Consider the following 27,023-nt stretch of genomic DNA (forward strand, 5'->3'; position numbering starts at 1 on the left):
TTTTCTTAACAAATTACTTTATTACTGGTCACAGTCTTTAAAAACAGAAAATCCCTTAATCCTAATTTTGCTATATGAGCTTGTTGCATGCTCAGTGCAAAGTAATGATAGGAAGCTAGACCCTGTACACAGGTGGCACTAAAGTAATAAACTCATTTCAGTATACTATGCCAGATGTGGCCAATCTCTGGCCTACGGGGTTCCCTATGGGTCAGGAAATGTGATGGTGGGGAAGCAGTAGGTGTTAATACTGCCACCCCTCCTTGCTGCCAAAATCCCAAGCTATAAGAGGCGGGTCAGAGCCAGGCCACTACTCTTCCCCCGCATGGTCAGATCTGGGGTGGGCTATGTCCTCTCTTCTCCCTGTGGTCCAGTTGGGGCAGGGCTATGCCACCTCCTCCCCACAGGATTGAGCCACACTCCCTTTCCCTGTATGGCTGGTTTGCAATGAGACGAAGCACTCTCTCTTTCTCCATGTGGCTGGATTGGAGATGGGCTGCTTCCCTGAAGCAGCTGGATGGGGTCCTGCCATGCATGCCTCAGGCATGGGGTTGGTTCTACCACCCAGATGCAGCCTGTGGAAGGACTTGGCACTGCCTATCTGGCACTATGGACAAAAAGGTTGAGCACCACTGTATGAGGCAAATTCCCACCTTGCACCCCAGAAAGGAAGATAAAGCTGGTAAGCAAAGGAAATGGGTCCCTTGTCTTGCAGCTGCATGGATGGATGGACAGATACTTAACACCAAAAGCCTCTCTCTGCAAAAGGTCTGTAAATAAATAAAGTGCTGCCAGGTCAGCATCTACCAAGGGGGCAGGGAGAAAGAGCAAAAAAGCATCCATGAAGATGCGTCAGCACTGTAGTTATTGCTACGTCTCAGTTACTGAACACTGTGGGTAACTTATACTATCTTTTCTTGAGCTACAATAAGAAATACACTGCTATTAATCCCTAATTTTCCAGTGTATATTGGACAGATTAGGGAACAGCAAGGCAGAAACTGGGTATAATCTACTCTGCCTAATGAGCAGGGACACGCTGCTGACACTATTCCCAACCTGCCTAAAATGAAGCTTTTTAATTTTTTTTTAAACAGAAGAGAAAAGGGCCAGGGCAGGGGAAAAGAAAACATCTCACCAGCAGGTTATCAAGACACTTGGAAATTCATCATGTCTCCCGAGTCCTGCCAGGCAGTTTCATAGATATCCCTGCCGATTTCTACTCTATGTCCCCAGCCCTACAAACTATGGATTTGAGCTTCCAGAAGAAACAGGAAACAGGTGTCACCTTGAGAGCCTTGAGCTCAAATTGCTGATATACTGGAAATAATTATGGTAAACATGGTATAATCAGAGTGAGGAGAAGCATTGGCTAGGATGCCACATATGTTTACACCAGGTTAGTCTGGCTTCAGAATCCAAATGCACACATCCCTCCTGCTAGTCGGACATACCATGCCGGCCAGCACCTCAGAGCTACAACAAAACAGCTTTAAAAAAAAGACCCACAACAAGACATACATGAGACTGATTGTCACTGAAGATTACCCAATGCCAAAAGTTAATGGTGTCCGGTGAACTCCCTTTTAGTGCACTATGGCAGCTATATCCATTATGTCCCTTCTCGGGCCCACTTCACCTCCTTTTCCCCATAAGGGAGCGTATCTGAGAGAGTGAATTCAAGGAGGTGGGATAGGGTGAAGGGAGCTCCAAAGCAGTGAGCAATGGAACAGCTGCACTCCATAATGTACCCCCATTAGGCATCATGAAGGTGGTCTTCATTCAGGAGGATCTTCTCTCCAGGTTTAAAGGCTGGCATCCCCATGTAAGGGCAGCTGGCACATCGGAATGCATCCCCCAGATAACACTGCCAAGACAAGCAACAGAAGAATCAGCTTGTTACAAAAATCAGAAACAAAAGGCAGGGTATGGTTTCCTGATTTCAGTTCTTTTCCCAGTAGGAAGCAAGAAATTTACCCCATGTCTTAAGAGTGACACTCTGCTCACCAGAGGATAGAGCAATCATGAAAAGAATCTTCTTGCAACTTCCAGCAAGCATGCAAGTTTCATCAAGTCAGGACCAGTGGTGAATGCACTAAGTAATTGTGCCCTGTGATCCCACAAGAGGGCAGTGTTTCCAGATTAATGGTAAAGGCTACCAGTTAGAAACATGCATTCCCTGGTGCTCCTGGTTTCTTCAAACTATTTGTAAAATCACATTTTACTTGAAACACATGGCTTTGGGGACAGAAGACTTTGTGGGAAACACTGAGGAGGTCACTGGTTTAAATCCAGAGCAAGTGTGTAATGAATAAAAATCATTATAAATTGGATTTTGCATATTTTAGTCTAGTTCTTTCTAAACAAGTGTGCACATCACAACTGGCACCTTGGCCCTAGATCAGGGAATGAATGTAGAGTAAATGTTTGAGGCAAATGCAAGTGAAATTAATTGGCCCCAGTGGGTTTCAAGTATGATACAGTTGAGCTGCTCTGCAGAGATGGCACGACTGCTCCTGGGCCAAGACATGCTGTTTAGAAGCATCAATTGATCTAGCGCTTGGGGAGCAGTTACTTTCTAAAGTAGCTCATACATCATCTAATCTCGCCCTGTCTCTCCAAGCCACTAAATGCAGGAAAGATATTTACATTTCCACAAGCTGATTTGGGTTGAAAGCTCTTCTTTTCCTGCTCCAGCTCTTCTGCAAGGCCACATGTGCTGCAGAAGGAACATGATACATCCATGAGCCCATAATATTTTCCAGCATTGCACCTCTGGCCTCTGCATCAATACACATGCAAGTATGGTCCCCCACCATATCATTTCACTCAGATTAAGTCACACACATTTTCTTCCCTTCATTTCTTCCTAATACCACAGTACACAGGATAACATCCCGCTTCCCTCAATGTCCCTCCCCATACAAGTACAATCACGATTTTTAGAATAGTGTCAGTCCTGTGGCTACTCCCAAATGGGCTGTGCACTGGAAGGAGAAAGATTACCCCCACCTCACAGTGAAAATATTTAGGCCTTGCCAACCTTTGAAGCATTGATATAAAGGAAAGCAATTCTAAAATGTAAACAAAACTCTGCATTAAATCTGTAACAGTGACATGCAGTTATTTAATGGCTTACGTCTCGCTTACAAGTTTATTTGACAAATTATAAAATCAACTTAGTTACAATACTGCAGTCTCTCCAACACAGCCAACTCTCCAAATAACTTAAAAGGAAAATTCATACGTTAGAATCAAGGGTTCTAAAGAAAGAAAACATTGCTTGGCCAGAATATTTTTGGCTATATTTCTTAAGTATTTTAATATGGACCTCACTTAAAAATATAGTATTTTAACAGTAAGGGAACTGGGTTACCAGTGAAACAACTTATTTCTGGAGAACAAGTACAATGCCTGCTGACTTTAAAGAGATGCAAAATCAGCTGGTTAATTTGAAGTCACCAGATACACTTATACATCAGTTTTCATACTCACCAATTCTTACAGGCTTTCTTCTTGCCTAACTCCTTACATGATGGAGCTTTTAGGGAAGCTGGATCTGGCTTCTTCAAATCCTCAGAATCCAACAGATCATCCGAGTCTAGGAGATCCTAAAAAAATAGAGAACATGAAAGATGATGGGGGTGGGGAGAGACAAATAGACAACTGATACTGCAGTTTCCTCGACTAACAGTATAGTTATTTGATTAGAGCAGGAGTGGGCAAAATACAACCCATTAGCCAGTTCCAGCCCACCACAGGTCCCTCAGTCCCACCGAGCACAGGTGCGAGGGGAAGCCCAGACCATGGCATATGTGGCTGGTCCCATCACTCCCAGAAGCGCAGCGGGGCTGGGGCAGCATGGCTTCCAGACTCCATTTCCCAGCAGCAGTGGCTCCTAGCTGCCACTGCCAGACCCAACTCTGCTGCCTGAGCACCCTGGCCCCTATGCCCTGCACCTGCCACTGGGGATGGGACCCATGTAGGCAGGGTGCTCAGCTGGGTGGCTGGGACAGGACTGTCGGCCAGCAGGGAACAGCATTTAGGAGCAAGAGGGGCAGGTGGGGCTGGGAGGACCCGAAATTCTGGGGGTGGTGACAGCACAGAGTCCAGGGCAGAACTGTGATCCACTGCCCTCACATTCCTCTAACTGGTGTGATTTCCATGGGCAGGAGGGTGCAGGGAGTGGATTGCAGCTCTGCCCCTGCCCCAGCCCTGTGCTGTCACCATCCCAAGATCCCATCTTCAGCCCCAGATAAAGTTCCCGGCCCACCCTATCTGCTTGGCTGAGTGCCCAGCCTGCATGGTTCCCAAACGGCCAGCACGGAGACCCAGAATCAGGAAGTGGTAAAAGCATGGGGCCAGGGTGTGGTTCTGAGGACTGGGACAGGCAGGAACCACATTGTGGCTCAGCCCCAGCCCAATGCTGTCACTGCCCCTTGATCCCAGGGTCTCTGTGGAGACTGGACAGGGTGAACTTGGGGAGGCAGGTGGGATGAGGCCATGGACGGGCAAGAAACTGTACCAGGGGCCAGATCTGGGATCTTGGGGTGGTAACAGCACAGTAATGGCCCAGGGCAGAGCCACAATCCACTCCCTACATGCCCCTGCCCATGGAATCTGCTTCTGTTGCAGAGGCATGTGGGCAGTGGATCATGGCTCTGCCCTGGGCCCTGGCCCTGCACCCCTGTCCCTACACTGTCACCACCTCATGCTCCTGCCCCATGATCCTGACCTGCTTCTGAACATCACTCCCCACCCACAGTCCCATCCCATATAGGAAGTTTTTGAGAGTTGTTGCGTGGGGGAGGTGCCGACCCAGCCAGCAACAGCTCAGCAAAACTTCATATGTGGCCTGTAGGCCCAAATTATTACCATCCCCTGGATTAGAATTACTTTCCCTAAAATACCAGAGAAACTTTACTATATGGAGTCACATCCCACTTTTGTACTGTAAAGCCTTGCCAAATAGCACAGGTGAAGCTTATAACCTTAGTACACAGAAACACAACTTACCATTCCTTCATCATTCATGTCATTGGCAGAGAGAGTCCACAGCTTTGCAGTACTGGGGTCCACTGTAGGCTTTCCTGGAGCCAAAAAAAAAAAAAAAATGCATCCTGCAGATATTGTCCAAAAGACTTGAACACACACCCTCCTTCTGGCATCTTATAATTTTTATTGTACTCCTGCCTAGTCCCAGTACAGTTGGCCACCATCTTTCTTGATTCAGTTTTTAAAAACCACTTCAAGGAATCCCTTTTCATTCATTTTTTATCATGAATCAGTTATGAAAAAATAAGCCACAACTCTCTTCCGATGTCCACCCATTTTTTATACTAAGATGAGATGTCCTTCACAGAAGGCTGCATCTCTTCATAGCGCGTTCTATGCTTATTGTTTTATCTGGAAGGCAGTAAAGTAGTTACCAGCTCTCAATCCAAATGCTAACTGCTATCAACCCAGTTATCATTCATGATTTCTAAAGACCTTGGGCAGGCGATACCCCAGAAACATTTTGTCCACAGTCCCAATATTTCTGATGTAAAAAAAATAAAAACCAAAAAAAAAAAACTTTCAGGAGTTGTCAGTATGCATTATGAAGCCACAGGAAACAGCCCAGGGTTCTCTCTGCCATGATCATTGTTTTACAATTCCCCTTTACAATGGAAATGGTAGCTTCCAGAAGATACAAAACTGTTAACTTGGAGGACAGGTCTTTCCTCGAGCTTCCCTTCAACAAGCCTCCCTTTCCAACTTCACTTTGTCCTCCACTGCACAACATCAGCAATTAATGCTCCATAGAATGTGTGTCTTCTCACTTACCTCCTGAAGTGGACTTCTTGGCAAAGGAAAGTTTGAGCTGACTTGAAGATCCCACTTCAAAGTTGGGTTTTTTGCCTTCCATTTGAACAATGACAAGGTCATTGCCCTGATAGCCCAGATGTTCCTGGACTGACTGGGCTTCCTCAGAGGTCAAAGGCTCCTTCTGAAGCTAGAATGGAAAGCACAGCAAGTGTTCGCTCTGTGCAAAAATATCTTATTCCAATGTCTTGTGTAGGATCATGCTAAGCAGTTGAGGCAGCAGTTCTCAACGTAGTTACACCCAAGGCAACCCTCAGAAAATGCCAGCTCTTAGTTTCCACTGGTTTCTTGACTACAGAAAAACAATACAGCATTTTTTATGTTGCAAAGAACTCAGACAGACTACAACCATTCAGAATGTTAACACTTTGGATTCCTATTTGAAATCTCTGGGTTTATCTTGTAAACCATGGGTAGGTATTTGCACACCTAGTAGTGCTAATATTGTGTGGCACTCTGAGAATCATTGAGCGAAGTATTTCTCTCCCTCACATGCTGCTGTTGCACAGCTGGAAACATTATTATAAACTGACATTCATTAAAAAACAAAACCCAAGTATCTTCCGATTTTGAAAAAGTGCTATCCTGCAGTAATATAAGCAGCTGTCATGTGCTAATTGTGTCTCTGTATTTTTCAGCAAGCCAAATGGCTGGGTAGCTACAGCTAGCAACTAAGGACAGGCAGGGGTAGTGGGAACTTCATAGGCAGCAGAAGGCAAGTGATAATGGTGCGCAGCAGTGAGAGTGGCCCTCCCCCTCCCCCTGACAAGCCACCTGGGCTCCAAGTGTCCCACAGCCTGCTCTGGGGCCCCATTCACCCCAGCCCTTGCACCTATCTCTGCGCCACTCCCTCCCTCCCCATGGACAGACCTACCTGCTGGGGGAGGTGGTGCATGCACACACTCTGTGTGCACTCAGCACCCCCCAACCATATTTTCTTCCCCTCCACCTATGGGGAACTTCCACTCCACATTCTACAGTAAATCCACAACAGGAGTTTTGTGTAGAAGGGGTGGCATGTACACACTTACCTCCTTCACTTCCACCAGTCCAGAGAGCATAAGTGCAGTGGGGAGCTTGGCTGCTGTCTTGATTCTGTTGTTGTTACCTGGGAGGCACAAGACAAGGTGTGAGCAATGAGGACGGAAACTAAAACAAAGAAAACAAACCTCGTCATTAAAAACTAGATAGGATGCTCGGAATGCAACAGACTGTTAGCGCTTTAGAAGGAAGAACTCCAGCCAAGCTCTTTGTCTACATACATCCTTCCCACCTTCCCCAGGCACAATAGGAAAGGAAGTAAGCAGTCCATTCATTAGAACAAGCTCTGTGTTCCACTGCCATTATTTAATTCCAAATTATGCTTTATATCAATACACTGCAATCACAAAGGACTTCACAGTATCCAAGAAAAGTCACCTCGTCATACTTTAAATAAAAGGAAAATTTCTATTTTAACAGGCTCATAAAAATGCTCAGAAAAGATATTTCTTTCTGAATGTCAAACTTGCTAAGATCTCATTCCAGAAAGCACCAGATTTAAAGTAACTGTCAATTAAAATGTACGATGTTCAGTTCCTTTGCAGTAAGTCACGTTGCCTAATAACAGATTAAGGTGGTGTGTGTTACGAACTGACTGGTACAAGATGTACCTTCTGCTCCTCCCCTCCATGCCTCACTGTTATTCTGCATCTTTCCCATGCTGTCAGATGTCCTCAAGCACAAATAAGACATGCTTGTTTCTGTCTACCCTGGCTAATCTTTGCATGCCCTTTAAGACCCATATTCTCCCTCTGAAAGTTGCAGTCAGTAGAAATCCTTTTAGGCAGCCCCTCCTGCATGTTCTTCAATACTTGCCTTGGCATGTGCTCTGCCCTTATTCTCAGCACAAATTCCAAGCAACTTGGATCTCTTTTGGATAACTTTGTCTATTAGAGTTTGTGGAATTCAATGGCCAACCTCAGCATTTGCTGTATACTATGAAATGCAGCATCAGCTCTGTGCACACAAGTACTTTTACAGTTTCCAGTATATTTGTAAGTCTACCTTGAATATTAAACACAAGAAGATCACAGGGATTCTAACATGATAGCTGTCAGCTTAGACACAATATCATATTCTGACAGTCATGTTAATATATCACCAGAGTAGAAACACTTTTGTTTCAGGCTAATCCTCTAAGCAAGTTCTCTCTAGTTTCTAGGATTCAAGAGTCAAAACAATGGCAGACTCCCTTACCCGTTTCTGCAAACACTGGTTCTTTCAGAAGGACACAACCCCCTGGCTTGAGTATTCGAGCTATTTCTGCCAGTACCTCTGCACTGTGCAGTGTTGTACTGCCTGGCACCATACCCGAGAGGACCACATCAAAACTGGACTCAGTGTGAGAAGCTGAAAAGAAAGATGAAGAAGTAAAAATACACTTTTCTAACTGCCTTCCCCTCTCTTATCATTTCTGCTTCCATGCAACAGTACTAATGTAGCATCTATCAGTCATCACAAGTGTGGAAACAAGGATAACTATGGTGAAACTGCTTCTTCTTGCAGTACGTAGGAGAAGAAAAATCCAGATTCTATCATCCTGCCTAAAAATGTCCCTGGTTACTACTCATGGATAATGCCAGTGGTTCCCAAACTCTGACATACTGCACACCACCAGTTTAAAACAATACCACCTTAAGTACCACCAGCAAATTTCTGTCATATAAAGTAAATATAATAAAGCTGTTAATGCGTACCACAGACAGGTTGTCTGTGTACCACAGATCGGGATCCGTTGTCAGCTGGGTTACACACAGCAGTAGCACCCAAAGAACATAATATTGCCCTTAAAGTAAAATCTGGTAAATATTAAATCCCTGTTCTTACAGCTGGACAGTTGGTCAATATTTTCCACAGACACACGACTACCAGCTCCCACCAGCATCTGAATCTTGTTCACCAGGTCCTTCAGTGCTTCAACCCGTGCAGAGCGATCCCAGACCACCACCACACGCTGACCCATTGAGATTCTACACTCCGCCATTTCTGCAGCGTCACTGGACCTGAAAGTGCCAGATTGAGAAAGATGACATCAGTATCAAGACCACCAAGAAGGCTACAGATTTCAACTGTATTCAGAGGGCTGCCCTCTTATAAGGAGGATTATTTTTTAAGTGCTGGGAGCCATGAGTGCCAATATCTGAGCATTAACTTAATATTCAGAAACTCTTGTCTTAAAGGCTCTTCATTGTCTTAATTCATATTTCTTTCAAAATAACAAAGTTTTTTTTCTCATGGTATATGGACAAGGGAAATGCAAACAAGTTTATAAAGGAAAGAAAGAGAAAGATTGTTGGAACTGTACACATCCCAAATCAGTATCCAGAATGATTAAATACAGACCACATTATACAAGAAACCCACAGATCAGCATACATATCTGTACAGAACCAGCAATCACTCTAAACACATCAAAACAGCTGTGATAGACAGTCAAGCCCTCAGATACCACTGAATTTGCACTGAAGAGAACATCCGGGATTGCCATCTCACCAATCTTAAAAAGGCTTTCACCCAACAAGGACACTCCTCCAGAGAGACAGATTGCACATTTGAAAGAGCCACCTGGAAACCACATCAAGAATTGCTGCAGTACAGAAGAAAACCCCCCACAAATTGCACAGCACTAGTTATGACATATCACCTGTCATAGATTTCATAGACATTAGGGCTGGAAGGGACCTCGGGAGATCATCGAGTCCAGCCCCCTGCCCAAAGGGCAGGAAGTCAGCTGGGGTCATAGGATCCCAGCAAGGTAAGCATCCAATTTACTCTTGAAGGTGTTCAATGTAGGTGCTTGAACCACCTCCAATGGCAGGCTGTTCCAGACCTTGGGGGCTCAGACAGTAAAGAAATTCTTCCTTATGTCCAGCCTGAAACGGTCTTGCAGTAGTTTATGACTGTTTGACCTTGTCATCTCTTGGGGTGCTCTGGTGAACAAACGTTCCCCCAGATCCTGGTGGTCACCCCTGATAAACTTACAGGCGGCCATCAGATCACCCCTGAGCCCGTGCTTTTCCAGGTTACAGAACCCCCTGGCTCTCAGCCTGTTGTCGTAAGGTCTGTTTTCCTGACCTCTGATCATGCACGTGACTCTTCCCTGGACTCTCTCAAGCATCTCCACATCCTTTTTGAATTGTGAAGCCCAAAACTGGATGCAGTACTCCAGCTGTGGCCTCACCAAGGCCAAGTACAATGGGAAAATGACATCCTGGGATTTGCTTGAGAAACATCTATGGATGCAAGCCAGCATTTTGCTCGCTTTACTAGCAGCAGCATCACATTGAAGGCTCATGTTCATCTTGTGGTCAATCCCTTTTGTCCTTAGTACTAAGCAGTATAGCACTGCCGAGCCTATAAGCACCCTGTGGGATTTTCTTCCCAAGGTGGAGAACCTTGCATTTTTTTGTGTTAAACACCATCAGGTCGTAAAAGGAAATAAGATTGGTCAAGCAAGACCTACCTGCAACAAACCCATGCTGGCTATCCCTCAGGATTTTGTTATCGGCCAGTCTGTTGAGGATAGTCTCTTTGATAATCTTTTCTAGGATCTTCCCCGGGATAGAGGTCAGGCTTATGGGCCTGTAGTTTGCCAGGGGACCCCACTGGTCACAGGGCACCATGATGATTGACTTCCATCAACCACCACTCTCTGGGTCCAACCACGGAGCCAGTTCTCCAGCCAGTGGATCATGGTGGACCCAAGGCCACAATTGGCCAGTTTTACCAAGAGATGATCACGGGATACCAGATTGAAGGCTTTTTTGAAGTCAAGATATGATATCGATCTGTTCCTCTTTGTCCAGGTGATAGGTCACCTGGTCGTAGAAAGAAATGAGATTGGTCAAGCAAGACCTACCCACAACAAACCCATGCTAGCTATCCCTTAGGAAGTTGGCCTCTTTAATAAACTGTTCTAAGATCTTCCTTGGGATAGAAGTCAGGCTGATGGGCCTATAGTTAGCCAGATCCACTTTCTCCCCTTTCTTGAAGATAGGCACCACATTGGCCTTCTTCCAGTCTTCGGGCACTACACCAGAGCACCAGGAGTTCTCAAAGAGGCTGGGCTATGACGCTCGCCAGCTCCTTGAGTCCCCTGGGGTGTAGATTGTCAAGGCCAGCTGACTTGAAGGTATCCAGCTTCTCAAGGTGTTCCTTCATGATAATGGAGAGCAGGGGATCTGCCTCACCCGGACTGCCCTGTCCCATGGTGGGCATAGGCACCTCATGGAACTAATGGAAGACCGATGCAAAGTACCCATTTCATAGGTTGGCCTTTTCCTGGGCGTCAGTTGTCAGTTGCTCCATCTGGTTCAGCAGGGGTCCAATGTTGCCCTTGCTTTTCCTCCGGCTCCCCACATATTTGAAAAAGGACTTTTTACTGTCCTTGATACTCGCTTTAAGCTAGTTGGAGTTCAGTTACAACCTTGGATTTTCTGGTTTGTTCCCTGCAGGACCGGACCAGTGCAGAATAATCCTCCTTGGAGATGAATCCCACCCTCCATCCTTTTTAGGCCTTTCTTTTTAGCCTCAGAAGATCTGCTAGATCCCTCGAGAACCAGGGGGACTGCTGTTTCCTCTTGCTGCCTTTTCTCCGAGATGGAATTGAATTACCTTGTGCACTGAGGATTGCTCCCTTGAGGAGCAACCACTGTTCTTGAACTCCCCTCTCCCTGGGGTCGTGGTTTCCTAGGATCCTCCTCGAACCCATACGAAAAATCCTCAAACAACTGCAACCCATACTAGAAAGAGACCCTATTCTTAATGTGATCTTCCCAGAGCCACCCATCCTAGATTTCAAACAAGCAACGAACCTCACTGACCTCATCACCAGAAGCAAACTTTCTCAGGCTCAGAACATACCAGATGGATCCAGACCATGCCATGACAAGAAATGCAAAACCTGTCAACACATCTCCACCACCCCCACAATTACTACACCCCACAACAGAGCCATCAGCATTCCTGGACCTTATAGCTGCACCTTCAGAAATGTAATACATCTCATCCAATGCACCAAATGCCCTGATGGAAAATACATAGGAGAGACCAAACAACAACTGCGCACCAGAATGAATGCACATCGGAAATCTATCAAAGACGGGAATACCCAATTACCTGTGGAGGCACATTTCTCACAAGAAAACCACTCTCTCGACAATCTCTGAGTCCTGATCCTCAAAGGAAACTTACAAAACACTTCCCAGAGATGAGCCTATGAACTCTACTTCATCAACCTCCTGGATACTAAAAATCATGGACTAAATATAGACATTGGATTTATGATACATTATAACCTGCCTGACATTTGACTCCCCAGGTACCTTTCCACTATTCATCCCCCTTCTCTCCCCCCAACCCAGCCTGTCTTCCCACCCATTGACTCCTCAATCTACATCTTCACTGACTGCCTATCTTGTATGCATACCAGCCCAGCCTCTGGCTTCTTTACTTTTCTTTCCATCCAGGAAGAGCACACACCAACCGCTGAAACTTCCTCAGCCTGATGAAGGATTTTGAACCCAAAAACTTGCTTACATTTTTTTTCCCAGCTATTTGTTTGTCTAATAAAAGATATCAGATTCACCCAAAGAATCTTGTCTGCCTATTTTACTTATCTAATCTGTTTTAATTTCTTTACAGATTAACATAATATACAGATGTGATGTTCAACCTTTCTGGACCTCCTTAACTTTCATTAAATGAGTGGCACCCAATTTCAAACACCAATTTATCTACCATAGTGCTTACTTCCTTGCAGAAGGGCCCACTAGTAGGGATGGGGGATAATCCAGACAAGTACAAGCCTGAGCCTGTGTTCCTCTGCTTATCTCTCCTAACACCTCACTGATCTCCTCATTCTTCATGCCAGGCTTCAAAAGATCTGGCAGAACGCCAGGATACCCAACACCCTAGTTGAGAATCAGTGGTCTACAGGAATGCTTGCAGGTAATATCTAAATACAAACTAATAAAACTAGAGGTGCACCGATACATCAGCTCATATCGTTTCAGCACTGATAAAAGGAAAATTGACATTATTGGCAATCAGCTTTTTTTGGCTGATGTGGCCAACAATGTTGCCAATAAACGCTGCATGCACCTGTATAGCCACAGCATGCACACAGCCAGCCCAGCAGCAGCTAGCTAGTAAGTCTGGTGGAGTGAAGGGGTGTGGGGGAGGGAAGAAGCATGGGGGGGACAGTTTAAAGTCCCCCCGGTGAGGGAATGGGGCTGGGGCAGGAGCTGCTGCCACTCTGTGTATCCCCAGGGGAGGCTTTGGAGCATGTGCCCCCCGGATCTGTGAGCAGAACAAGGGTGGGCTGCCTGCTGTGGGCTCAGGGTCGGTGCTGGGCTCTTTCCGGTAGGTGGGGGTTGCACCGGGCCTGAACTCAGGACAGGCAGTAGTGGCACTGGGAAGGGAGATACAGAGGGCTGCAGCTACCCCAGAATTTGTTGTAGCCTCCTCAAACCTTCCACTCCTAGTGCCACCACCGCCTGGCCTGAGCCCATCCCCACCCTGCCAGGAAGAGCCCAGTGCCACCCACAGCCCCAGCCCTTAGCAGCAGGCCACCCTCAACCTGTGCACAGTTCAAGGGGTATGTGCCCCCCATGCTTCCCCCAGGGATGCTCGCAGAGGTAGGAGCCACAATTCTCCCTCACCAGACAAGCTATGTTGTAACTTTGTCCCACGCCTTAACACAGCTGGGCAGCGCCTGCCCTTGCCCCACTCCCTCCCTCACCGCGGAGGCCATAATCTGCCCCCCACCATCTCTTTCCCCAACCAATTTACCAGCTAAAAACTGCTCTCCAAGCTGCCGGGCTGCAGATCAGCAATCAGATTGATATTGGCCTATATGGCTCATTAATAATTGGCCATTGATATCGGTCCAAAAAATCTGTATCAGTGCACCCCTAAATAAAACCTTTTAACTGACTTTTTTGATACTCAATAGATATGTATCTCTAGGTTTTATACAGTTTCTCTTTTAATAAGATGTCAATGTATGCCTCAAATATCAAAATGGCACTTTTAGCCTTAAAACTGAATAGCAAAAAGAACAGAGTTAAAACAGTTAGGACATCTGCTAATTAAGTGCCAAAGGGTCTGATCTTGAGGGTTAAACATGACACTAGGGTCTGCAACTGGCTGTGTGTGACCTAGAAGTCACTTTTGCTCTGTGACTCAAGATTAGTAAATTGGGAACACCAGTGCTTATTATGTCAGGAGGGAAATGTATTGCTTAATATTTATGATGCGTTTTGTGGTCCAATGTCTTTCTTCAGAAGATGAGCATTGTATACAAGTCTCTACCAGACACCGATAATAGTTCATAAAAGGAATTTCACACTTTACTAAGAGCTGCACAAATACTGGGACAAATTATAACGTCTCATTGACTTCAACCAAGAGTATAAAGGAGGCTTTTGGCACAATATTCTATCTTAACCCATGGGACCTTCCCTTCCCTTTCCTAGAAATTTCAAATAGATTAAAAAAGCAGACTGAAAAAAGGCAGCCACCTGCCCTCTTTGGACCACCTGGTAGTGACAAACCTTACTTTAGTTCTGCACTGACAACAGCATAAAGAATCAAATAGAAACTTTTAAGACCTCTATGATGCATAAGTATCTAGGGACAAGGGTAAAGGATGCAACACAAACAAATCCTTCTTAAAAATTAATGTGTTAAAACAAACAAGTCAGCCACCCTTCTTAGACAAAAAGATGGAAAAGTAAATAAAATCAGATTAAAAAACCCCCTAAGGTTCAATAGACAAGAGTCCTGATGAGCCAAAACAAGAAAAATCAAATTCCAGGATCAGAGGCTGTACTCTGATATCCTGCCAAGCCTTCAAAATCTAGGGACTGCAGCTAATATTGTTCCAGGTAATTTCAATTGTCTGGCAGCACAAGAAAGAGAGAAATTGTTTTATTGAGGCAGGATCCCAACTATATGGGGATTTTAACGAGGGAAGAGCAACATCTTGAATTATAATGAAAAGAAAGCAGGAAGTCAGAGAAATCTGCTGTTATAATGATTCCCTAACTCTTCCCTAAATTAATGTAATGGCTAGAAATATCTGCTGGCATAGGCAAAATGGGGTGCTCTATTCAAGGAAAGCAATATCCTCTCTAGTTTTTAGCAGACAGAACTAGCCACTAGGAAGGAACATATTTACTGCTCAGATTTCTAAGTGCTCCATGCTTTCAATCTTAAAATTTCAATTTTAAAATTAGTATTGCTGTGGTTTAAAAAAGTAAACAAGATGACCAGGTACTTAGCTCTATCACAGGCAGGAAAGGTTCTTACAGTTACAATAAGGCATCTGGTTGCACCACAGAAGGCATCTAAGATGGGAGGAGACGCTAGAGCCGGGATTCAGGGTGGGGAACACTATCTTGCTTCTTGGTCTTATCTCAGTCTCACATACATTTTAACCAACTGGTCTCCGAACTCAGCACTGCTCCCTCCCAAAACTGGGTAAGAAAAAAACCCCTAGAATTTAAGAAAGTAGAAAAACTAGAAATCCCCAACTGAAGAATTCTTCAGCTGACAGGGACAGCTGAGCTCTCAAAGGGCTCACCTGCCTGCAGCTGAGCTGGACATGTAAAATGTATACATAAAATGTTTATGAACCACAAAAACAATAAAACCCTCCTTTCATCACTGAGAAAGGCTCAAAAGCTGTTCTTCTGGATTTCTGCATGAGTGCTTCTCAGAGGAGACATGTTTCTCTACCGCCTTCTTGTCTGACTAGGTCGAATGGTCATAAACTCCTGCAAGACCGTTTCAGGCTGGACATAAGGAAGAGTTTCTTTACTGCCCGAGCCCCCAAGGTCTGGAACAGTCTGCCAGCGGAGGTGGTTCATGCACCTACACTGAACACCTTCAAGAGTAAATTGGATGCTTATCTTGCTGGGATCCTATAACGCCAGCTGACTTCCTGCCCTTTGGGCAGGGGGCTGGACTCGATGATCTCCCGAGGTCCCTTCCAGCCCTGATGTCTATGAAATCTATGAGTGTGCCAGTAATGAAAAAGGTTTTTCCCCCTCACTGATTCTAATCCCTGGTGTGAGTTACAAGTGGGCACTCTTTGGAAAAATAAAAAATGTAGATTCAAGTGAAATCAGCTGCAAATTCCAGTTATATATTTAACTGATTACTTTTATCAAATGTCAGGGTTAATGGTCCCATTCTAGCCATCTCTAAATTAATCTACCATTTCAGCAGCACTTTAAAAGCACTCAGAAATAGCTGTTGAATTTTCTTAAAGTCATTAGTTCAAATCTTGCAGAAGAAAAGGACTTAGAATTGAGGTGAAAGATACCTTATATTCTTAAAAAAATAAATAAAGCAAAACACTGAAGATCAAGTCTGGCCTTGGCCCGTAGCTATGAGAGTTGCTGCAAAGTGCTGACCACTAACAGGAATTACACCACACTACCTGGTACCTACCAAACATTCACCAAAACCACCATCACAACCATCATAATTATAAGCAGTCTCAACAGAAAAACCAAGAGCTGAACAGACACAGTACCTGTGTTGCCATCTTGAGGCGCAAAGCCAAGCGCACAGCGGCAGCGGCTTTACCTCACACACACGTTTGGGGGGGGGGGGGGGAAAATACATGCCTTCCAGGCTCCAACCTTCCTCAGCCTGGCTGGGGCCCCACTCACCCAGTGGCAAGGGACACAGAGAGGGATCATCGCACACACCCAGCCTGGCCCTGGAGGCAGGGGGTGAAGCTCAGCCCAGCTACATGCATCCTGCTGCTCCTGGACTGTGTCCTGGCTGCTCCCCACACGTGTCCCACCGCTCTGGACCGCGGAGCCTCTGACAGTTTGATCTGATTTCAGATCAACTGTTAGGGGCTCCGCAATCAAACAGTCGATTGGGATGAATTGGTTGGGGACCACTGGCTTAGAGCTAAGAACCACAGCAAAGCTGCAGGATGCGACTGAGCTGAGGCTCAGCAGAGCATTTTTGGAGAGCACCTTAAATCAAGTCCTTCCTGCAAGCATTGTTAACAATGCAGGCCAAAGCAATTACACCTCTTTGTGGACCAGAGGCAGGCAAGTGTTTACAGGGATCAGCAGCACAAGCACAGTACACAGCACAATGCCACAGACAACATGTAAAAGCAAACAATGGGAAATAATGAACAGTTTCTCCAGGGGGGCTGGAAGAAGTCCAATTCACTCAGCGCAAAGGAAAGACTGTTTAGTGGATGAATCACTGGTGTTACTCCTTGCCTGTCTGATAAACATATAATATTCATGGGAGTCATGTACACACATCAGTGAGACAGGGAGAAGAGTATTTTGTGGCATTAACCCTAAACATTATGCATCATCAAGAGACATGGGAACACCCTTCTTCCCAGATGGCTTCTTTAGTTACTGCTCTCCCCTCCCCCCCGTTCTCCCAGATCAGCGTCAAAGAGATGCTCCAGTCCTCTGATCTGCAGATCCCTGCTGGCGGACACAGCGCTGTGACCACCCCGCCGCACCGGCCTGCCCCAGGAGAGCGCCATGACAGCGACCGGGGGCTTCTCCAGGGCCGTGCGCCCAGAGCCCCCGATAAGCTGAACGGTGCTCCAGCAGCCCTAGGCCCAGGGCCCTCAACGCCCCGCGGTACGAACCGCGCGGCGGAGCCGAGGGTGGACGCAGGCCCAGGACGAGCCGGCGGGATTGAGGTGCCCAGGCCAAACCCTCCGGAGGCACGTCGGACCCGGGCAAGAGAGCAAGGCCGAACGCAACGCGGTGCGGGAGGCGACCCCCACCGAAGACCTGCTGTAATGCCGGCCGGGGACAAAGGACCCCCATCTAGCGGCATCACCTCCCTACCTCGCGCCGGGGGAGTAGGAGGAAGAATAGGCCTGCGCCATAACCACGCGCACCTGCGTCTCCTGCAGCTGCCGCCGCTCTGCAGCGTCACCCGCCGCTGACGTCATCACCCCGCGCGCCGCGCGCCAGGCTGCCCGCTCCCAAGATGGCGACGGCGGTAGCGGCCTTGGGAGGCTTGCGGCGGGCGAGTTGGAGGCTGCTGCGCTGCCCTGCGGGTGAGGCCGGGGCCGGGGCCGGGCGGGTGCCGGCAGGGGGCGCTGAGGCTGTTGTTCGCGGGGTGTGCCTGTGACTGCGCTGGACGCGGGGCCGAGGAGACGGGGCTGTGGGGCTTGCAGGGAGCGGCCCCGACGAACTCAGCACACGTCCGGGCAGCCCCCCGGCTGCTGCTGGGTCACATCACCCCTGGGCGTGGGACACGAGTCACAGACCGAGACGGCACGCAGGGACTGCGGGGCTAGGCGCCTCCTTGCTGGCTGATCAGCTCTGCTGTTTGTCCGTACTCAGAAATCAAGTGGACGCTGAGACCTGACATTTTCCAAGCAGCACTTTCAGGCCAGGAAAGGAGCTTTGAGGCTGCCCATTGAACTTGTTCTCCAAGCTAACCCATGTTGTGGGACAGCAGTGCAGACAGGCTGGGCAATGTCTGACCCAGTGGATCTGTGAGTCAGCACTCGGGTTTGGCATAGGGACCCCTTCCTTTTCACTGCGCCCACCTGCCCGCTAGCCGGAATCGGAACTTCATCCTGGCTAAGACAGAAGAGTTACTGTCCAGTAGCAAAGCCACTGATCTGAAATAATGAGAGGTGGAGGAGTCCATCCTGAGGCTGGAAATGAGAACTGATTTTTAACTGCGTCCCTTGTCCTGTTCCTGCCCTGACACATGCATAACATGCCATGCACATTTTTTCCCAAGTGCACTTGGGGACATGACTGCATGCAGAGCCAGAGAAAGCATTAAGCTGCATGTCAGCCAGCTCATTCATATCTTCTGTCACCTGTTAGTGCGTGACATTTAAGAAACTGAAGCAAGAGGTAATTTTTATTTGCAAACTCAAGTCAGGTAAACAGGTTAGCCAAAAAATCCAAGACTTTTAAGTGCAGGCAGTGTCATATCAGTAGCTTGTCTTCCTCAGAGGGACGCAGACTAGATTTAAAAAGTCTCGTTTTGCTAATGGAAAAATATTTTTGTGGTCTAGCTTAAGCTCAGAGATGTAGTGCCTTTGTGTAAGTCATACATACAGAGTATTGTCTTTGTATAAATCATAAGTCTGATGTAGTATTGGCAAGGTTAACGCCTCTCTGATGAACACTTCTGACTACTTTGTCCTAAACTCAGTGATTCTGTACTTCCTTTTGTTAACTGGTTTCACAGTAGAAAGAAATTGGAGAAAAGTGAGGCTGTGGTCACCTCTAGTCAATGTTTGCTTGTCTTCCAGTGCGAGACTGTGAAACTACAGTACCTAGTATTTGAAATAAGGTCATAGACTGCAGAATTGTTTTTCCCCTACCACACAATATTGTCCCTTCATTTTCAACACATAAAAGTTAGCTACAGGAAGAAAACCATTTTGCTGGAGGAAGAAACTATATCTAGGAGTCTTGTTTCTTTTTGACTGTATGTGCCATAGCTCTTTTTCACATTCACCTTAAATGCCCCTACCTGCCTCATTTGAAGGAGACCCATGACCAGCTGACTCCTGGTTTCCATTTCAGTGGTCAGATGCCATTTGTACTCTTCACAGCGTACCTTCCGTGCCTCAGCTGTGGTGAGCAAAATCTCAGATGAGCAAAAACATGAGCCACCATCATCGTCCTCCCAGCAACATTTTGAAACATACCCAACAGGTGACCAGCCTCACCAGGAGCCGCGTGCCTCACGTCCCAGGTAACTGCACAGCCATTACCTGGATTGTTCTGCTGGGAAAGAGATTGGGGAGCTCATTTTACGGAATATAGAATGCACTCCAAAGTCAGGGGTTCTGGATTTAATCCAGAATTCCATACCTGGGAGGCTAGGGTTCAGTTTTATTCTGGGAATGCAAGTACTGTTGGCTATCATAGCAGCAAAACAGGAATAGTTTCCAAGGAAGACTCTCACTTAGCTGCAAAGCACAAGTTTCAGTTTTAGATTGTTGTAAATTTGGCCATTATGGTTTTCCTTCTGTCCATAAGCACAAGATTTGTGATACACACATTTTTAGTAAAAAAACTAGGAACATTCAAAGTCAAACAACCCTCAGGGAAGCTAGATCCAGTCTTATCCTATTCCCCACATCCATTCCTCTTTTCTTTTCTTTCTTTCTCCTGCATGAACTGAATTGAATACCCCCTTTTCAGAAAGGGAAAGTATTTTAGAGAAAGTGGGGATTTGGTATTAACAGACCTGTAAAGAAAAGCACAGAACAATACATACTGAATCAACAATGCATCTGCCAGTAGCAATGAAAGAACGGGCTGCAGAATGCACATTTTCAATGACTGATGGTAGGATTCCTTACTTGCATGATATCTTCTTGTAGTTACACTGGTCATGGTGGTGAAGAGTCTGAGGACTATGAGAGTGAAGAGCAGCTGCAGCTTCGAATATTGACAGCAGCGCTGGAATTTGTGCCTGACCATAGCTGGACAGCAGATGCTGTTGCGGAGGGAGCCAAGGTACATAGTGAGAATAACAAAGAACATGTAGGGTACTAGTCAAAGTTGCAATTCAAAAAGACCCAGGCCCAAATTCTTCCCTTATTTATACCTGTGCAATCTCACTGACATCAGCATGTAGGGGAAGGAGTGGGTTGGTGGCATAAGGCAAAACCAGCTGTGTATTCAGCAACCAGAAGATAATATCAAAGATAACATAGATAATAAAGAATACAGAGCAACAGTGAAATGGAATCACTGGCATGAGACTGATACAGGAAGCACTTTGTGATGTAGTTCTTTTTTGGTTTGAATTCAAGTGATGTAACATTTAAAACAAAATAAAGAGCAGCATTCCCTAACAAAATAAAGAGCAGCATTCCCTAGTATCTGTTTGGAAATTACTGATCTCAGTCTCTTCCTTCTGTCCTACAGTCACTAGGTCTCTCTGTTGCAGCAGCTGGGATGTTTAACAGTGATGGCAGTGAACTGGTCCTCCATTTTGTATCCCAGTGCAACTCCAGACTCTCGGAGCTGCTACAGCAAGACCAAAAACTGGTACAGCTGGGCCAGGCAGAGTGAGTATCATCCTTGAAAACATGGCTTCCTGGTGACATTCACATCAGGGGTTCTGGCAGAGGGGTTATCCAGTGAGTCCATTACTTCAGGTGAAATAATGTAAAATGAAACCAGCCTGGGCCTAAGTTTAAGAGATGGGAAGAATGCACAGCTTTCTGTGCCATCCATTGAGGCTAGATAAATATTGTAACTTAAGTTCAGTCTCACATCAGATATCCTTCTTTTTCTTTTTCCAGGAAGAAGAAGACAGATCAGTTCTTAAGAGATGCAGTGGAAGCCAGATTGAAGATGCTGATTCCATACATTGAGAGTTGGCCCCAGGTACAAAATGAACACACAGGCATTTTTAACTTACTACGACCCTTAGCAGGTACATTAGCCTATCCATCAGGCCAATCCAAGGCTGCATATAAAACCTATATTAGTTCCCTTGAAGATGAAGAAGGGAATGCTGGGAAGGTAGCAAATGGCAGACATACAGAGATGCCCTTTAGCACTTGGCCATTTCCTGCAGTTCCATAAGAACAAATATTCAGGAGTTCCAAGGAATTCAACTTCTGTGCTGAGTTGCTCTTGTAGTCAAATTGTAAATTAGTCTGTTTCGTCATTTTAATTATCTAACACTTGGAAATGTTAAAGTGTTGTTTTATTTCAAGCAACTGAATCTGCATTGTGCTAATGATAAACACTCAAAAACAGGAGGGCAGCCTGTGATGCTGACAGTTGGTGGACTTAGCCTCTTTCCACCTGAGACCTAGAGGAAACTAGGGGCTTGATGCAGGTGAAATGTTCTGTTCCCCTAGCAGAGGGTGTTGTTTCAATAGCCGCCTTTGTTGGTGATGGTGTTTCTAGAGCTTAATCCAGCTGTCCCAAAAGAATGGAAGAAAACAGCATATTGTGTAAGTTAAAATACTCTCTTTTTGAAGAGAGATGGATGATGGTGTGACTGTCACTGAAGTGCATACATATTACATTCTTCAAATAAAAGCTAGAAGAAGAACCCGAATTGGGTTGTTACAAACTCAGCTACTTAGGGATTAGCTGCAAGGTAAAGACCAGTACGAGCTACAAGATGGTGGGGACAGGATGGTAGCAAAGATACTAAAGCATGGAGAACAATTGCTGATTTGTTTTAATGCTGCAGGTTTCACTTTTTACTCTGTCTCTTCCCTTCCTTCTCAGGCTCTCAGCATTCTTCTGCTCCCACATAACATCCCATCCAGCCTAAACCTCCTCACTAGCATGGTTGATGATATGTGGCATTATGCAGGAGACCAGTCCACAGATGTAAGTCTTTACACCATGTAAACAGATTAGTTCACCTCTCAACACTGTATAGTACTAGGTCTTAGTATAAAACATTCTTCTTTGCCATGAAGATAGGAGCTCAGGGCGGGATTTGTAGAAGAATTGCAGTTAGACAGGGTGCCTGTGTGTGTTTTTGGCATGTAAATACTATAAGAAAGTAAAATTAATTCTTTGCAGCCTACGTCCCATTGACTGTCATTGAAACTTGGAATACCAAGTTGTTTTTGAAAATGGAATGTAGATTTCTACCTTGCATGCTTTTGAAAACTTTACCCTGTAGCTTTCCAACTGGTAGTACTTAAACAAAATTAAAAGATCCAAGTTTCTTCAACTTTGTTATAACAATGGTATTCTTAAAAAAAAGACCCAAACAACATTTCTGAGATATTCTTTTAGTCTGTCTCAGTGACAGAAAAACTGATCCAAACATTCATCAGCTGGAAAGAAATGTTTCTCTTCTAGCCGCTTCCTCCACCATTGATGATAGCACATGCAAATTCTCCTTGAAAATCATTAAAGTATCTACCAGAAATACCAGTAGCTTATTAAAGCCTTCATCTTTCTGGCAGGAAATAAAAGTGAAGTAACTTATAACCTTAATTAAAGCAATTAATAAGTTATTTTAATGTATAAGTAGAGGTGGAAAGAGCTAAATGAACCATCTTAACAAACTACTTTAATAATCTTCATTTATGTGAGGATAAAATAGCTGCTGCAATGGAAAATAAATAAGATAACAGAAAAAATTAAAGTAATAAACCAGAAAGCAACTGAAAGGTTGTGATCACAACAGGAAATGTAAGTCCCTTATGATGTCTAAAAAGTCATGGATGACATTTCAGAGTCTGTGCCTGTGCCAAGCTGTTTCTGAAAGTCTCCTGATAATCTTGGAGAATATGAAAGAGAGATTCCTAAATTTCAGTTTTTGCTCACCTTGAGACAGTGGACATCCATTTGGCAACAACCTGTTTCAGCTCTCTCTCTTCCCAGTGCTGCATTCTTACTAACAAGAAGTTAAACTTGTTTCTTCTGATTTTTGTTCTTGCAGATTAATTGGTACACTCGTCGGGCTGTGCTGGCTGGCATCTACAACACCACAGAGTTAGTAATGGTGCAGGACTCATCCCCTGACTTTGAAGAAACTTGGCATTTCCTGGAAAACAGAATAGCTGATGCCATGAACATGGGTCACAGAGCTAAGCAGGTAATGCTATTAATGTGGATATATAGGCAGCTGGAGCATACCCTTATCACAGATGGTTTGTAAAGAAAGGGATATGGTTCAGCATTAATACAGAGCAAGCACACCTACGAACTGAAAATGCACTGACCACAGTACCAAGAAATGTTGATATACAGCTATTCTTCGCTTAAAGTCATATTTTCAAGAACGTAACTATGACGTTAAGTGAATCCAATTACATCACAGTAGTTACCTACTAGCAGGCAGTGGCCAAACAACATTTTAATCAAGCATTGCATAACTTTAAACAAGTATATTTTCTTAATAGATCAGCGATGTAATAACGAAACAGTGCTAACCAGGACGACGTTACATGAGGAGTACCTGTATTTTATGGGCTCGGCAACACTCTGTACACCTCCATGCAACCCCAGCAGAATTGTTACACTGAGATATTATTTAATGCCAGACTTAAATAATTACCCAGGTGAATCCCTCCCCTACTTCCAAACCACTATTATGTTACCTGCCTCTGGGTGTCCTTGGGCCCCCATGCTGGTTGTCCCATGTAGTCTCCCATGCTTCCCATTCTGTGTCCATGCTCAGATGTTGTTTCACTGCAGTATTTGGCATATGTGACTATTTCCAGTCAGGTAACATGCACTTGCTGTCTCCCATTCCTTTGTAATAAGTCCCTCCTGCTGAATCATACACGAGGATAAAGGCAAAAGAAAGCTACAGGTTATGTTTTCCTTATGTCTCCCAGGTACAGGCAACAGGAGAAGCACTTGTCCAAGGTCTAATGGGAGCTGCAGTTACTGTAAGTAACACTGAAAATAGTGAGATTGTTTCTGTTCCTTTTCAGGTTTGATGTTGGTTTCTTCTTCATCCCAGGTTAGAAGACAGTGGCTCTTCAGTATCTTGTTAAATATATGAGTGTACATAATTCCTGTTTGAGTACGTATAGATGCATATAATTCCTCACTACTTCATCTTATTAAATAATCCTCAAGCACTTTCTGTAAGAGTCAGGATGTCTGTCCTTTAACTCTGGCCAAGTGACTGCCTAGGGGATTATATCTTGCTTATTTAAACTGCTACAGTTTCAGTTGATACAAAATCCTTCTCTAAATGGTGTAACCTCTTGGTAGTGTTAAACAATGGCTGTGTTCCATCTCAACAGTGGCGGCATTTCTGAGATGTAGGTAGTGATTCCTTTGTCGTGGGGGTGATTTTATAAAGTGCTTGGTGGTCTTTTGGGATAAAAGGTGCTAAATGAATAGAATATATTATGATTATAGTACTACTTCAGCAAAAAAAAAGAATACTCTGTCAACACTGTGTTTCTTAATTGATTGGTTTTGACAATACACAATTACCTATGACAGTGAAGCTGCATTCTTGCTAGAAGACGGATTTTCTTTTTATGTGAGTAGGAAGATGATATAGTCTGGAGAATGAATCATTCATTTTTTTTACTGTTTTGCAGTGCACAAGGATTAATCCCACCCCTTTCACCTGTGGATTAGATTAGTTCTTTCATAACTGGCACCTGTTAGTATAGTATTTCTCCTGATGTTTGTTGAAAGGACTCTAGGATCCTCTACAAAAAAGATATGTGCCTGCTACATTGATTCATTATGCCAAATCTCATGCCTGTAGTTTAACCACATTTGCACTTGCTTCCAAAGCATATTTTCTTGAAGATTTATTTTATGTTTGCAGTTGTTTTCCATCTATTAACATACTTGCATAAAATGAGAAATACTTTGCAGGATTAATCTAAAGCAGTGATTCTCAACTAGGGTGCTGCAGCTTTAAGGGTGTGGTGGGGTGTAACAATATTAGCACTGTTAGGTGTGCAAACACCTACACATGATTCACAAGATATACCCAGAGATAGAATCATAGAAAATGAGGGTTGGAAGGGACCTCAGAAAATCATCTCATCCAGCCCCCTGCCCAAAGCAAGACCATCCCCAACTAGATCATCGCAGCCAAGGATGAGCCAGGTCTTAAAAACCAGGTCTTAAGAACCTCCATGGTGGAGAGGTCTAGTTGGCTCTTAAAAACCAGGTCTAGCCAGGTCTTAAAAACCTCCAAGGATGGAGATTCCACAGCCTCTCTGGGTAGATTTCAAACAGGAATCCACAGTGCCAAAAACATTCTGACCTGCTGTAGTCTTTCTGAGCTCTTTGCAACAGAAGACTCTTTATATTATTTTTCTATTGTCAAAAAAACTAGCGAAAGCTAAGAAGGATGACTTGAGTCTTTCAAGATTTGCCTCAAGTCTAAAAAGTTTGCGAACCACTGATCTAAAGAGAAACGCATAGGGTCAGTTGAGTAGTTCAAAAGTTGCACTCTGTCTTAATGGTGGAAGTTACCCAATCCACATTGACCCTAGAGAATCAGGAAGAGGGGTCATAGTCCAAAGGACAGTTCTAGCTAGTGCATAGAGATGTTCAGTGTACTCTAGAGGGAGCCATATCTAGCCTTCATTGACTGGAGAGAATGATGCCACCATTACAGAGATGGGGGAAAGGATGCCATTTCAGAGAACAGCTGCATTAGACAGCTGTGATAGTGAGCTGTCAGTGCTGAAGAATTCTTTCTAGACATCAGCTCTGCTTGGTATCTTACGTACTAATCCCTTTCCATCAAGGCAGAGCTGTAGCCACCTAGAAAGAACAATTACAGGCAGCCACTGTACACATCGGCAACAGGTATTCACAACTTTCTGGGTCTTTTCATTGCTGTTCCATTCTCTTGTGCAAAAGATAAAGAATCTGACAGGACTGAACCAGCGTCGGTGAAAAGGAGAAGAGAGCTGAGCATCTGTGCCATCCATACCTTTGCCTGGAAGACATTGAAGGCTGCATCCCAAAATGGGCACAAGAACATGGAGCCTTTGGAGTGAACTTCACACAGCATTACATTTCCCCAAGTACAGGAGCCTGCCTTACACTATAGCAAAAGGGGCCCAGTTTTCTGGGTTTTATAAATACTCTCTGGGATTTCTCCTGGGTTTCCTAATAGAATTACATTCTCTGAGCCTCCCCATTACAGCAAAAACCAAAACTATCACCATGCTAAGGCAGGGCACTATGAAAAACTATGCATGACTAAAGAGTGACTGACTGGATGAGCCCAGTGCCTAAGAGTTTCTCTCTTGCCCTCTTATCTTCTCCTCTGTCCTGTGTACCCTGTGCACATTGTGTACTCACAGAGGACAATGTTTTCATGTCACTGATGGAAATGACCTCAGTGCTGCCAAAGGAGCAGCATTCACTGGTGCTCTTTTGTTGGCCTGTCATTAAGACCCCACTTTGCTGTGTTTGACACTGTGATCCCACTGCTGGATTTGTTTCTACTGGGCTTAAAGATACCAAACAGGATCATGATACTTTGTTCAAACATGTGACACAGACTACCGGCTGTTGTACCTGTAGGGTCCGGGCTGAGCAGTTTCCCCCCCCCCCACTGGACTAAGCTGTTTGTAACCAGGCAGTAAAGAATTAAAACCCGCACACACTTAACGTGGAGTCTCGTGTGCTGTGATT

The 27,023-nt window shown here is 45.0% G+C and overlaps 2 protein-coding genes across 5 annotated transcripts; one reads left to right on the top strand and one right to left on the bottom strand.

The window, feature by feature from the left end:
• On the bottom strand, positions 1–19,440 carry CIAPIN1 (cytokine induced apoptosis inhibitor 1). Of its 3 annotated transcripts, none has more exons than XM_090061859.1 (9): positions 19,420–19,440; positions 8,734–8,909; positions 8,104–8,256; positions 6,897–6,973; positions 5,827–5,995; positions 5,017–5,090; positions 3,496–3,611; positions 2,650–2,719; positions 1–1,867 (listed from the first exon to the last, which is right to left on the bottom strand). In XM_090061859.1, exons 2-9 carry the CDS (start codon positions 8,888–8,890, stop codon positions 1,757–1,759), a joined length of 927 nt encoding a protein of 308 aa, XP_089917985.1. In that variant the 5' UTR covers positions 8,891–8,909; positions 19,420–19,440; the 3' UTR covers positions 1–1,756. The 3 variants fall into 3 exon arrangements, with proteins under 3 accessions (XP_089917985.1, XP_089917984.1, XP_089917983.1); XM_090061858.1 differs by lacking the exon at positions 19,420–19,440 and adding an exon at positions 17,813–17,938; XM_090061857.1 differs by lacking the exon at positions 19,420–19,440 and adding an exon at positions 17,760–17,885.
• Positions 17,861–26,999, top strand: COQ9 (coenzyme Q9). 2 transcript variants are annotated; one of them, XM_090061862.1, is made up of 9 exons: positions 17,861–17,974; positions 19,473–19,644; positions 20,279–20,414; positions 20,829–20,971; positions 21,209–21,293; positions 22,155–22,259; positions 23,329–23,484; positions 24,230–24,283; positions 26,241–26,999. In XM_090061862.1, exons 1-9 carry the CDS (start codon positions 17,905–17,907, stop codon positions 26,274–26,276), a joined length of 957 nt encoding a protein of 318 aa, XP_089917988.1. In that variant the 5' UTR covers positions 17,861–17,904; the 3' UTR covers positions 26,277–26,999. The 2 variants fall into 2 exon arrangements, with proteins under 2 accessions (XP_089917988.1, XP_089917989.1); XM_090061863.1 differs by lacking the exons at positions 24,230–24,283; positions 26,241–26,999 and adding an exon at positions 24,329–24,481.
• Positions 27,000–27,023: the final 24 nt, after the last annotated feature.

The sequence above is a fragment of the Crocodylus siamensis genome, chromosome 9 (assembly GCF_052110815.1).
Source record: "Crocodylus siamensis isolate JL-2025a chromosome 9, ASM5211081v1, whole genome shotgun sequence".
NCBI classification, from domain to species: Eukaryota; Metazoa; Chordata; order Crocodylia; family Crocodylidae; genus Crocodylus; species Crocodylus siamensis.

What these genes read in the sequence shown, in the direction of transcription:
- CIAPIN1 (XM_090061857.1), bottom strand. Translation starts at nt 17,866, where the DNA reads ATGACGTCAGCGGCGGGTGACGCTGCAGAGCGGCGGCAGCTGCAGGAG. An exon ending in TATTGACCAACTGTCCAGCT is followed by an intron (nt 8,257 to 8,733) that starts GTAAGAACAGGG and finishes CTTTCTTTTCAG; the next exon opens with CTTCTCACACTGAGTCCAGT. An exon ending in CAAGAAGTCCACTTCAGGAG is followed by an intron (nt 5,091 to 5,826) that starts GTAAGTGAGAAG and finishes TTTTGGCTCCAG; the next exon opens with GAAAGCCTACAGTGGACCCC.
- COQ9 (XM_090061862.1), top strand. Translation starts at nt 17,905, where the DNA reads ATGGCGACGGCGGTAGCGGCCTTGGGAGGCTTGCGGCGGGCGAGTTGG. An exon ending in GCTGCTGCGCTGCCCTGCGG is followed by an intron (nt 17,975 to 19,472) that starts GTGAGGCCGGGG and finishes TTTCCATTTCAG; the next exon opens with TGGTCAGATGCCATTTGTAC. An exon ending in TGGGTCACAGAGCTAAGCAG is followed by an intron (nt 23,485 to 24,229) that starts GTAATGCTATTA and finishes TATGTCTCCCAG; the next exon opens with GTACAGGCAACAGGAGAAGC.